Source organism: Mercenaria mercenaria, chromosome 6 (genome assembly GCF_021730395.1).
Source record: "Mercenaria mercenaria strain notata chromosome 6, MADL_Memer_1, whole genome shotgun sequence".
Classification (NCBI taxonomy): domain Eukaryota; kingdom Metazoa; phylum Mollusca; class Bivalvia; order Venerida; family Veneridae; genus Mercenaria; species Mercenaria mercenaria.
In genome coordinates, this window is record NC_069366.1 from 21,848,201 (window position 1) to 21,861,666 (window position 13,466).

The window sequence follows — 13,466 nt, forward strand, 5'->3', positions numbered from 1 at the left end:
TTACTGAAGCTATAGAATTGCAAATTCCAGTGCACAATTGGAAAAAAACTTCCTTAAACCGCTTTCAAGATCATTTTCAAGATAGTTCACAAAATGGTAATACTGCTTTTCCATTTAAAGAAAATAATTCTAAAGTTGAATAGAAAGCAGGAAGTGCTCAGTAGTTAGGAAGTCTTATTTCATTGAATACAGTTGCAGTTTCTTTGGTTATTTTTGGTATTAAATTCCGATACTTGATCTAATGTGTAAAGGGAGGTAAATGCAATTTGATACTTTCATTATCTGTATTTAGCCTGGATGAGTTGCCTCCCTTGAAGATAATTTTGTGATGTATATTCAAAGTGACTCAAAGTTCCCTGTTTGTGTGTACTTTCAGGAGATACCTAGCTGTGTTACCATAGCAACACAATGTCTGATGGTGTCAAACCAGATGAGGATGGGTCACCAAATGAAGGTGGAGTAAAACGTGCTGGACGTACCAGAATCTGCAAACAGTGCCGATATACTACTACAGACGTTAGGGAATTCTCAAACCATCGTTTACACGCTCATGCAGAGGAAAATAGTGAGGATAAAACTGTAGCACGTAAAAATAGCCTGCGTAGAAAGTCGTCTGCTGCAGGAAATACATCGGAAGAACAAAAGTCAAAAGATCAAATTTCTGAAGCTGATTCTAATACAGAGAATAAAACAGAAGAAAGTGTTAAGAAAAGTGAAAGTGACAATAAAACACAGAACAATAGTGCCGAAGTGGAAAGCCAGGAAGAACAAAATATGGAGGGTGGTCAAATTTCACACGAGCTTTTAAGCAGTTTAGCTTTAGCTCCAAGAAAACCATCAACTGATAGTGAAAATGGACAGAAAAGTGCTGTTGGAAGTAAAAGACCATCTACTGAAAATTTCGTTTTGGAGAAAATGAACGGACATAAGGAAGAAATAGTTCTTATAAACAAAGATGATGAACAAGATGATGAAAATCGCTTAGTCATAGCAGAAGACAATGAAGTCAGTGATTTACTTGATACAAGTGGATTGGAACCAGCTTCACTATGTCGCAGTGGTAATATTCAGAACAGAACATATATTTGTGCAGAATGTGAGTTTAGCTCTGGCAATGCGAAAGAGTATTTACATCACCAGAAGGATCTTCATCAGCCTGAGATGATGATTTATGAGTGTGACATTTGTGATTATGCAACTAAATACAAACAGAAACTGCCTCGTCATCGCAAACTTCACTTTAGCGGAAAAGATGGTGAATCAGACCTTGATAGCAGTTTGACGGAAAGAGAACTCCGGGATATGAGAGATAACATTAGTGTTAGAGATGGTAGTTCAACAAATGAACATGTTAATGGTGAGGAAGATATGGATGATGATGGTTTTTTGGATGAGGATGAAGATGAAGATATGGTTACACTGTCATCTGCTCCAGATGGGACAGCAACCACTCCTGGAGCTCCAGTTGAAAAGAAGAAAAGAATTCGGCAGGAAGTTGACCCACTGAAATATTATGAAGTAGTTGATGATGTTGGTGTGAAGTATGCTTGTTCAAAGTGTGGAAATGTGTACAAATGGAGAAAATCTCTTAATAAGCATTGGAAAGAGAAGCATTTTGGTGAAGTACCAGACTTAACAAAACCACCAGCAACATTGCAAAACTATACTTTGTTTTCACGATTCAAGGCGAAGTATGGTGGCCAGCCTCCACCTCCTGCTGCTCCAAATGTTGTTTACGGTCCAGCACAAGCTCCACCAGCAAACCAGGTGAAAAATCGTAGCACGCCAACAAGTATTCATTCTGCCTCATCAGAAAAACTTTCAATTTCACCTTCTCCATCGCCGTCACTGTCAAACGTTGTAATGCCTCGACAAATAGGACCATTCATAGGCGGTACAAGTGCAAGCTCTGGAATGTTCAACAGTCCAGTGTCAGTGGCAAACCATCTAAACCAGAGAACACGTACGCCAGAGAATCACCATGAACTAAGACAGATGATGGATACTTTGCAGCAGACGCAAAAAGCTGAGAAAAACAGAATGTTAGACAAAGCCCTGTTTCAACAAAATCATCAATCTGAACCATTGGACTTCTCCAAACCTCTAGATTTTTCCAAGAAACATGATGCCAAATCATCACCATCTTGGATGCCAAAGAAAGTGGATATCAAAACTGAACCTTCGTGGCAAACTGACACAAACAGTGAGAGTGACAGTCTGCAAGATATGCCTCTAGCAATGATGGTGTCCCAGGCTAACAGTCAAATTGCAGCTGCCATGAAACAGAGTCAAGATATGCATACTGATTTGGATGGCTCTTCAATTCTTCGCTGCAGTAAATGTAACTTTGTTGCTAAATCTCTGGTAGATTTCAGTGCACATATGTCCCTTCATATGAGTAAGAGGGCCTTCAAGTGTGCAGAGTGCCAGGCACACTTCAATGGAGTTGATGACTTGAACAAGCATTTCCTGGATAGCCATGCAGAAAAAATCCAGGAACACAAAGAAGCTATTCAAAAGATACCACATGGCTTGCAGCAGACGTACCATTTGCTGAAAATGCCACTTGATTCTATTTCTGGACTCTCTTCGCAAGAGCTCTTATCAAATGAACCGAAACAGCTTAAATGCAGTATGTGTAATTTTGTTGCTAAGTGGCCTGCAGAGCTTCAGAAACATGCTGTCTCACATTCCGAGGAGCGCCCATTTGTGTGCATGGTCTGTGCTTCAACCTACAAGTGGAAATGGGACCTTGTGAAACACTTTGAGAAAAGTCATAGTTCACTTCCTAACCCCTACAAGCGCCGTGAAGGAGGTGGTGTACTCCCATCCTCGACCAACAGTCCATCTTCCACTCCATTGGATGCACTTTCCAAGAGCACTGCAGCTCTAATGGAAGCCAGTATGATCATGTCGGGTACAAACTATGTCCTTGATGATGAAATGCCTCCTGCAAAGAAGAGGCGTCTTTCCGACTCTGAAATTCAAGACACTGAGGAGTTTTACCGGGAATTGTTGGAGAGACAGGTGCGACAGAGAAGAGAAATGAGTCAATCTGAGACTCCACCCAATTTGAGGATACCAGTACAAAATAGGGCAGCCTTTTCAGAACCTCTCTTGAAAGCTAGTGAGATGAAGAGGGAAAGACATGCCATGGAGGAATCATTTAATTCTAGTGTGGAAAATGTTGAAAACCAGACACCGAAGAAAAGTGTTCATGAGGCACTTAAACAAAGGTTACACTATGGAAAACCTTTAGAGGAAGAGACACCACCACAAAAACAAAGTGATCAAAATGGTAAAGGTGGAAAGTCAGAAGTTTTGCTGCCATATAAGTGTTCAGTTTGCGAGTACCGTGCGAGGTGGCCATCTGAGATATCACAGCACATGAAGAATCATTCAAATGAAAAACCATTCCACTGTCCGCGATGCAGCTACAAGAGCAAGTGGAAGTGGGACGTTGTCAAACATCTGAGACGTTGTGGAGGCGGAACTGTCCATGATGTCATTGATACAACAAAATTAAAGAAAATGGCTCCACCTAATGTAACAGTTCTACCACAGGGTGGCCAGCAACAGCCTCTACATCTTCAGAAATCTAGTCCAAACCAGCCTGTGTTCCCGGGTCAGCAGCGTGCCAGCTCCCTCAGTCCTGCAATGGTTAGTCCAATGATGCACACTGGAAATTCTTCAAGCAGCAGCAGCAGTAGCAAGACTCCAACTCCTAACTTCACCATGGCCTTTGGTGGCCAAGAACATACAGAGGGCCTGGAACTTCTTCAGAGCTCAGCGGATGAACTGCAAGCCCAGTTGAATGCAGCAAAACAACCAGTGTTCCGTAGTCTTGTTAACCAGGGTATGCATCACTGCCTCGAATGTCCATTTATTGGTAGCAATCAAGCTGAACTACGCAGACATTCTGTTCTTCACTCGGAAAACAAACCATTCTCGTGCAATATGTGCGGCTACAGCACAAGATGGAAGTGCGACTTGAAGAAGCATGCAAGGACCTATGGTCACTATAACAATGATACATTAGACAGTGGCGAAGAAGCAGATAATAGTAATGACCAGGTTATGGAAATGGGCGAGGATAGTGATGAAGAGAATAAATCAACACTATACATGTGTCCACAGTGTCCTTACAATTCGTACAAGAAGAGTGCCTTCGACCTACACCTACGCATCCATGGCAGCATGATGGAGGAATCAACTGAGAATGCAATTTCACCGCCTAAGAATGAGAATGCAAAATACAAGTGTTCAAAGTGTATGTACCATGGAAATGATTTATCTTCCTTCTTGCAGCATAAACGTTCGCATAACACTGAAGAGTTACAAAGTAGTTCCCGCACCTCTACGCCAGTCCCTGGTGAAGTGTCCACCAGAACACTTCACTTGAAAAATCGCCGAAAACCAGTTAAACAGTTCCGCTGTGATAAATGTCCATTTCTATGTTTTACAAAGAACGGCCTGGATGTCCATGCAGCAATGCATATACCACGTGGCTCTGATACCTACCTGTGTATGTTCTGTGACTACAATGTGTTCAGCAAAACGCTTCTTCTTCAACATATGCGTCTTCATCCCGAGTACAATCCTGCTGAATGCTCTGAAGCAGATGGCAAAGTGACTGCCACAGAATTGATGGAGATGGAGGAGCTTGAAGAAAGGGAAATAAATGGGGATGATACCAAGAGTATGTCTGGTGCTGAAGAAAACAACAATGTTGATGGCTATGAAAGTGGATTTGAAACCACTGACGCTGTCCTAGATTTTTCAAATATGCAGCCTGCTGTAAATGGACGCTCGTCAACACCAACAAATCCAGGAGAGAGCAAGAGTCAGCTGGCAACTAATAACAATAACAATATTGTGAACAACAATAACAACAAAGCTTCTGACCTTGGTGGAATGAACCTACCTTGTGAATGGTGTACAGCATCATTTCCAAATGTTGTAGCTCTCTATCAGCACTCCCAGTCCCTGCATCCAGATCAGCTAAAAGCACAAGAGGCAGGAGATATTGCTGCAAGGCAGGCACCAACAAAGGGATCACAACTTGAACAGATTGTAAGAGAAAGACAGAGAGAATACCAAGTTTACCATCAGTTTATGGCTCGCCAACAGCCCCAGATACAACAGCAGATTCAGAACCAGCTGCAAGCTCAAGCTGCACAGAGTCTTGTCAGGAAGTACATCCCGCTAGCACCGAAACCAGAAACCAGCCAGACCCAGACATCACCAAGTCAACCCGCCGTTCCAAGCAGCAGTCAGGAAGTTCCGAGTCAAGGACAACTTTCACCTCATCAGATAGCTGCGATGAGGGCAAGAAAGAGTGCTAGTACAGGAATTCAGAAAAAGGCCAGATCCTTTCAATGTACGAAGTGTTCCTTCACTGCTCCAAATGCAGTTACGTATTTGAGACATATTGAACATCATGGCAGCAACTGCAAACATACTTGCCGCTATTGTGACTACAGCATTGACCGACTGAACCTTCTGTACCAGCATATGAAAGGGACCCATCCTAACAAATGGCAAGGCACTCTAGAGGAGAAAATCACACTTAGCACCCACAGCGAAGACAACAACAACAACATTATCGATGATTTTGGAATGGCAGAGGAAAACGTTTCTGGTGATGGGAGCAACAATAATTTCAGTAGCAGTCAGACTGATTTGGCTGAACCAGAACTTGAGGGTAGAAGTCTTCTAGAAAGCGGTGCACTCTCCGAGTTCACTGCACGAGGTATGAAACCAGTAATGGTTCTGCAGGAAGAGATCAACTATAAGGGGACAACAATCCAGGTGTGCAGCCTAGATGGAAAGAAACACTACAAGTGTCTAAAGTGCTTGTATACTAGTATACATGCAGCAAACACGGCCAATCACAGCCAGCAACATGGCCAGAATAATAAATACAAGTGCCATAAGTGTGACTACAGTGTGGACAATTTCAAACATATTCAAAACCATCTTGAGAACATTCATCCTAAGGAACCAAACTTTATTCTCATCAATTCCCCCAGGACTTCCATACTTATTGATGATTTCCCAGCTGAGATAAACAACAATGGTGAAACAGCAAATTTAAGCATCAACAACAACAACAGCATGAAAAACATTCCCACATTTTCTTGTTCCAAATGTCCATACAAAACGTCGCAGAAAGAGAAGTTAAACATTCATCTGGAAAAGCATAGTTATACGGGGAAGTATGAATGCCAGCTATGTGATTACAGTGTAGATCAGTACAATTTCTTACGTTTTCATGCAAAACTACACAACACAAGATATATGCCACATAGCTCTGCAACCGGTATAGAGGATGGATCTACTGGCGAAGAGTCGTATGAAGATTATGAATATGCTAGAATAAGCAACAGATCAGGAACAGATGGAATGAGGTCACAACCAATGTTGACAAAGGACAGGATTCGTTTTAAGTGTTCAGTTTGTCCCTTCTACTCACCCAGTAAGACAAGAATCTTGAACCATCGTATGAACCATATCAATCGCAGTCCCTACGCTTGCCAGTTGTGCACATTTAGTACTAAAGCGACCAGTGAACTAGAAGAACATGTTCATTTCCATCAAACCAAGCCAATGTCAGTGGATCAATTTATTGATGTTACGCTAGATCCATTCAGTGAAATGTATAGAGTGATTGAGAAATTCCCTGATGATGATGAACCGATGGAAACTGACGAAAATACTTTGCCCAAAAACAATGTGGAAACTGAATTGGAAGACTTTGAAAAGATGGATGAAAGTATTCCTGATGTTGAAGATGATGAGGAAGCTGCAATGATGGAGGAAGAACTGAGAGACACTATTGGTGAAATAGGGCTTGAAAAGGTGGCAGAGAGGAACCTGAATGCAGAGGGTGCTTTTGATAGTGAAATTCAGTTCAGGAATTACAAGTGCCAGGACTGCCCATACAGTAGCAACAGTCATGCTGAATTCAAGAAACATTGTCGTCTGCATGGACCAGACTACAAGTTCAAATGTGACTACTGTAACTACAGTCTAGATAGGGTGAACTTGATTTCGCAGCATCGTCGACTTCATTTCCAAGAAAAAGATTTTGAGACTACGCCATTAATGTCGAAGTTACTCAACAAGAATCATGAAGATTACGAAATGATGTTAGCGAAAGTCGGTAAAGAGGTTGCCTATCCCCCTTCCGAAGGTATAGCAAAGACCGTTGATGAAAATCCTGATGTTGTACTTACTCATAGGATTGCATTAAATGCAGATGACAAAACCCGTTACTCGTGCAACAAATGCCCTTACAAATGTCAGGCACTAAAAAGTTTTCGATGCCATTTACAGATGCATGGTCTGAATCGCAAATATAAATGTGATTACTGTGACTGGAGCACAGACAGGCTAAACCTGATTTGCCAACATCGCCGCGTCCATGTGCACGAGAAGGATTACAATCCAGCGCCTGGCGATATTGTGTTCCTTAATCGGGAATATGTGCTTGATGGTCAGAACAATGTCGACAGTGTGGGAAGCATGACAGCCATTGATTATCCAGAGAGTCCACTTAATGTTGATGACCAGAAACCAGCTTCAACACCCAAGAAAAATAGTCATGGAGAGAAAATATATTCGTGCAAAATATGTCCATTTAAATCAGAAAATATAAACACATACTCATACCATAAGAAGCTTCACTGCATTCAGGCGAGATATAGCTGCTCCGAATGTTCATACAGTATCAACAATATTACCTCATTGAAAGAACATATCAAACTACACAAGAAAGAAAAGGAGATGATCAGAATGTCTCTGACTGAGGGTGGCGTGAAACACAAATGCCCGAAGTGTCCATACAGCAGTCCCAACAAGAACCTGCTGGTAGCCCATACATCCATGCATTCTTCAGGTCGTGAGTACGCTTGTTCCAGGTGTGACTACAGTAGCGACAAACAGGCTTTGCTACAGCTACACATGAAAGTCCATAACGAAAGTTACTCTGATAGTGACTCCTTGGAGGAGATGGAAATGTTGATGAAACGAGGACCTGATGTAATCGGACCACAGATATTTCTTACCTCATCAAGCGTTAACGATCACGACAGTGATAGTAGTGATGGTAACGATTCCGACCATAAATGTGAGAAATGCCCGTTCAGCACTCCTTCCAAAGATGAACTCGGTAGTCATCTTCAGCAACATGAGACGCCAGGCAAGAGTAGGTGCATGTATTGTTCCTTCAGCTGTGGTAAAGAAGACGATCTTTTAAATCATGTTCAGGTCCATTTTCCCGGTACAACTGTCGACAGAGACATGCTGAGATCCTTGCGTAGACAAAGCAATACTCATAAACGCAACATCATTAAAACATTTGATGAGGGGAGTGGAGATGTTTCCGAGAATCAGTCTGTAGATGTGTCGGGGGAACCAGATTCTACTGTAAATGAGACACTAAAACATGAAAGTACTGAAATTGAGCAAAATCCTGAAAAACACGAATCAAATCTCAAAGAAACAGAAAAAACTAAAGTGTACGTTTGCCAGTTCTGTGAACGAGAGTTTGACTGTAAAACAACAATGATCCAGCACGAGAAACAACATTTATTTTAAAACTGCTCACGCAAACATATCAATTACATTTAACATTCAGTGAGTGATGAAATATATTTTACTAGTGCTTGTGCATATGAAATGACACTTGAACCATTTGGATTTTACGAGAGACTTTTACACGTGATGAAAGAGAACAAAAACATTCCGATCATACATAAATGTGTTTGGAATAAATATTATTTGTAAACATAACCACACAATTAAACGTCATTCATGCAAGTGAGTGAAACAGATGTTTAACTAGTTTGAATATTGTCTACTATTTCATGCCAAAATAGGATGACATACTTTTGTGAAATTTATAAATGGCAAGACTTTTATATGGGACCAGAAATACTGCTGGACCAAAATGAGGGAACCGTTTCAAGGGGAACCAGTCTTCCAGGACAGTTGTAGATAAATGTTTATTTCTATATATTGTATCATTCCAGCATTTGTATTATGGTATGTTATGTCAGGGTTGGAAAAGGTCTTCCCAAGTTTATTGTTTTTCTTATAAATTTTATATAAATGTACATAAATTGTTATTTTTTAGATCATTTTAGCTAATGATAAAAAATCCAAGCCAATATTAGTGCATTTTTGTATAAAACTCTTGACCATAGTGCAAATTAATTGTATTTCGTTGTTAAATGTGTATTAATTTTTAACACAGTGATACCTTGATTATTAAAGTAACTGCTTCTGTTATTAGAGTGTTACCTTTTTACAAGATATTTGAAAAATATGAACAAGTTACGTTTTTTTTTCATGTACAATAATTATTTACAATTTGTATTTTCTGCTGATTAAACTCTAGCTATATCAGTCATTTGATAAATGTTTGAATGAAAGAAGTCTAAGTTAAATCGAGGTTCAGAAAAGTCACGGTGACTTTTAGTTTAGTTTTTAGCACAAGATTTAACTTCACAACAATTCAAATGATAGAGTTTCAGCTGTAAATTTTGTACCGCATTTACATACTCTGTAAACACGTTAATCATAATTTAAAAGTGCAATTATACATTTCACAATTGGGTGCTTTGTTAACATTGATGACTGTCATATGTTCCATTTTTATGTCATTTCTTTTTCCACAGTTAAAATTGCACAAGTGTTCACTTGTTGGAAAAAGTATGCGGATTTCATTTTTATCTTTCTTGTACATTGTTCACTCATTTTCTGTCATTGTTTTTTCAACATCATTGCAAGTCGATGCTTTTCACTACCATTTCTGAAAAGTGCAATTATTTTATTTAATTATAAATGTAACCATTTCTTATGTAAATAAATAACAGTTAATTGAATTTATAAGATTCTTGTTTTGTTTAAGTACTGTTCTGTAGCATAGAGGGTTTAGAAAGATAGTTTAGCAAAAAAAACGAACAAATCGTTGTCTTCCAAAACTGTACAGATTTACGTATAACCACAAATTGTAAATACATTTAATTGTATTCAAAATATATTTTGTAAAATAGATGGTTTATAAACAAGGTATTTTTTTGGTGTAATTTGCCAGAAAAACGGGGAGATCATCCAAGTTTTAATAGTTGAATTGTATGGAACTTTTACAAGGATGGACAGTATCATTTATTATGATGTTAATGTTAACAGAGTCCGTAAGGTATAGCTGTTCCTAGAATCGTAATTATAATATTATATAATCGTCTTCCAACAACAGGTATAAATCTGAAGAAAAATGCTAGATTTTATTATGATACATTGAAGACATTTCAGTATTTGGTTGAGTGCCTATCGTAATTTTTGCAAATTTTGGAAAGCTCTTCCTCATTATAAATACTTCCGATGTTTGCAAAGTTGGTATGAGTGCCTTAGGCTATATGCAAATTTGTTATAAAAACTTTGTTTACATCTTCTATTGAAGTATGTGCGGTAAAGTGCTTTAGGCACTGATAGTTGTCACTAAGCATAAATCAATAGATCACACTGTCTGCAATCCATGTCGTGTTTCTTGAGACATAGAAAAATTACGCAGTTGCCATTAAAAGATTGAAAAGTTTTTCTTTGCTTGAAGCAATTAGAAATCAACAAGTAATTGCAAAATTACATTTCATGGTAAATTGAAAACTTTTTTTCTTAAACAGCAAATGGTCCATATCAGTCACAGTCATCTGTTGACAAATTTTGTTTACTGAAATTTTTATGGGCTACTTGTTTATAAACATTTTGGGGGAATTATCCAGGTTTGGGGATTGGCCCTGGAATAAGTGGGAGATTTTTCCATTGGTGGGTGACTTCTTTGAGGAACAAAATACACGGTGCTGCTTAGATGTGTATTTTACATAAAATATGTATATATTTACTGTACTTATTATATAAACATTGTATTTTTATGTAAATAATTGTGTAATCTTTACATGGCATTTTTTTTGCCATTTTATGCATACATGAACATTCCAAATGGTAGCATTTTATCTAGAGTAGCATTATATTTACCTGTTTTATATGTCTGATGTCACGTAAGGTAACAACCTGCTTACAGAGTGAGGTTTCACACAACAAAGAGAAACATTTGTAATGTCACATTTTTCAGATCTTTCCAAGAACACGATTGTGCATTCCTTCAATAATACAAAAGATAGATTTTTTTAAAACAAAAGTACGAGTACACAAAATAAGGAGAATTTTGAAAAACAATTGCCATGGTCCCTCATAACTCAAAAGTGACTTTTAAGTCTGCCATACTGTCTAAAAAATTAACAAAATATTATATATGACATTGTAGGTTTTTTAATGGTGCTTATGAAAATATAGGTTAGAAAAGTTAATTGTTCCAATAAAAGAATTACTTTTATGTTTGAAAAACATGTATGCTGTAAAGTTTAACGGGGTTTGATTTTTTTTTTCAAGTTTGTATTTACTGTATACAGGATGCAATGTTTATTGAATGCTTATACTTATAAATGTTGGGTTAACACTGGTTAAAGGGAGAGTACTCAAATATAAATCATTGCACTAAGATTTTGACTTTACAGTGATGGCCGGGTGCCTGTTTTTATCTTAAACATGTGATAATCACTTAATTTGTTTACATGTAAGATCTATTGAATGTTATTTTATCAGATAGATTTATGACCTGAATTGTTATCTAGTTTTGAAATTAACTCTAATTATAAATCATTCCACTTTCTTTTATATTTGATACAAAGGTTGAAAATAGATGATTTTCAGTTTCGTTTGCTTTCAGTAGTTACTGCGTTTTTGATTTGCTTTTAATTTGAAATGCTTGATTAAGTTTTTGTATCCTTTTTTTACATACATGAAAATGAAAACAATGCACAATATTTTGAAGGCGAAGTATTGGAAACAAGCAAGTCATTATTTATACATTGTGAATATAATTTCTTTATGCTTAAAACAATATATTAAGACATGTATAATTGAACAAAGTTTAGGAATCAAGATAACTTTGAACAAACTGGAATAATTATTATTTTTTCATAATTAATCTTCTTAAATACTTCTATTATAAGCTCTATAATTTAAAAGCATTTTGCTTTCTTGCGTACTTAGTAGTGGTCATTATAACTTTATTTTATGTATTTCTAGTTAGTTTATGCTAGTCTTTATTTTGTCCTTTTTGTTCTAACCATATAGTTATGTCTTTTTTTTTTTTATTTGCGAGTTTGAAATTGGACTTCATGTTTCAGTTTTGACTTGCGATCACTTAAATATATCTATGCAATAAAATTGTCCATAATAAATTTATTTCAATCTATGAATTGTTGTTTGTATTTTCTAAAAATGTTTAAAGGAACTTTAAAGACATTAGTGGATGCCTATTTAAATTCTTCTGCCATGTTCATGTTTAGTGGTAAAATAAATTATTCACACAAATATTTTAAGATTGCCTACTTATAACTGTATTGTATAATTCTAAAATTAGATCTAAACAACTTTGCATAGCGTTTTAAAGTTTCAGTTGTTGGCTCAAGAATTTGCCTTGAAAATCTGCCTAGCTATAAAGCTGGACATCTTGCATGTGTTTCACGTACAAAATCCTTTGAAAAATATATTTAGTACTAATGTCTTTAAAGTCATTTCTTTCATTAGAAACAAAGTTTCATACAGTTGAAAGAGGCACCTAAATTTTCCAGACTATTTTCTTGAAAAACTGGCACCACAAGTGACTAGCTCCAGAAGTTAACCCCTTCATTACCAGAAATCATTTGCTCCAATCAGCCCACTCGTAGAGAAGTGTGGTAGTTCAAACCGTCGTGACACCACAGCCATAGCCCCTCAATTGATGTCAGAACTGGCCTTTAGGAAGCAGTCTGCTATAGGCTTCTAAATGATGGGGGTTACTGAAAGCTACGTACCACTTTGATTGCCGGGGTTTGATCCAAAATTTTAGGTAGATGCAGTCATGCCCATGCATGTTGCTATCTCGACCTTAAGAAGAAATCTCCAGTCATATAAAGCAGTGGTAGTTTATTTTTAGCTCAAGTATTTCTTGTATTTACCCGTGACAGTTGCATCATGTTTGCCCTCAGGCTGAAGTTATAAAGCAAAGCTCACAATTTCACTGTTTAGCTACTGCCTCTATTGTCATAGGACTGGACTTGGTAAGGGACATTTTGGGGTAAAGATCTGGCACCATGAAGGTCAAGGTCACTGTGGTCAAATGTAGTGTTGGTGATGGCACTTCTAAATTTCTCTGTATAACCTTTTACCATCAATGGGGCTTAGCCTTAGTGGGAGGCAAGACTGTTTGGTTAAAGGATATCAAAAGTCAAGGTTACAGATGACAAACTTCACCACTCGACCCCTATACTTTAATCATCATTGTCACTGCCTAGTCTAGTCCATATTATTTCAGTTTCCCCATGAGCATCCTCTTGCCATTTCTGTTTCTTAGAATC

General features: G+C 37.9%; 1 protein-coding gene across 13 annotated transcripts in view; it reads left to right on the forward strand.

Annotated features, from left to right (window-relative positions):
• The window catches only part of LOC123549443 (uncharacterized), a 100,801-nt gene extending 88,479 nt beyond the window's left edge, over positions 1-12,322 (forward strand). For all 13 annotated transcript variants that reach the window (XM_053545365.1, XM_053545367.1, XM_053545368.1 and 10 more), the window contains one exon: positions 377-12,322. In XM_053545365.1, coding sequence (XP_053401340.1) covers positions 409-8,601 — 8,193 coding nt within the window. In that variant the 5' untranslated portion in view covers positions 377-408 and the 3' untranslated portion in view covers positions 8,602-12,322. The remainder of the gene's footprint in view (positions 1-376) is intronic.
• The last annotated feature ends 1,144 nt before the right edge of the window (positions 12,323-13,466 follow it).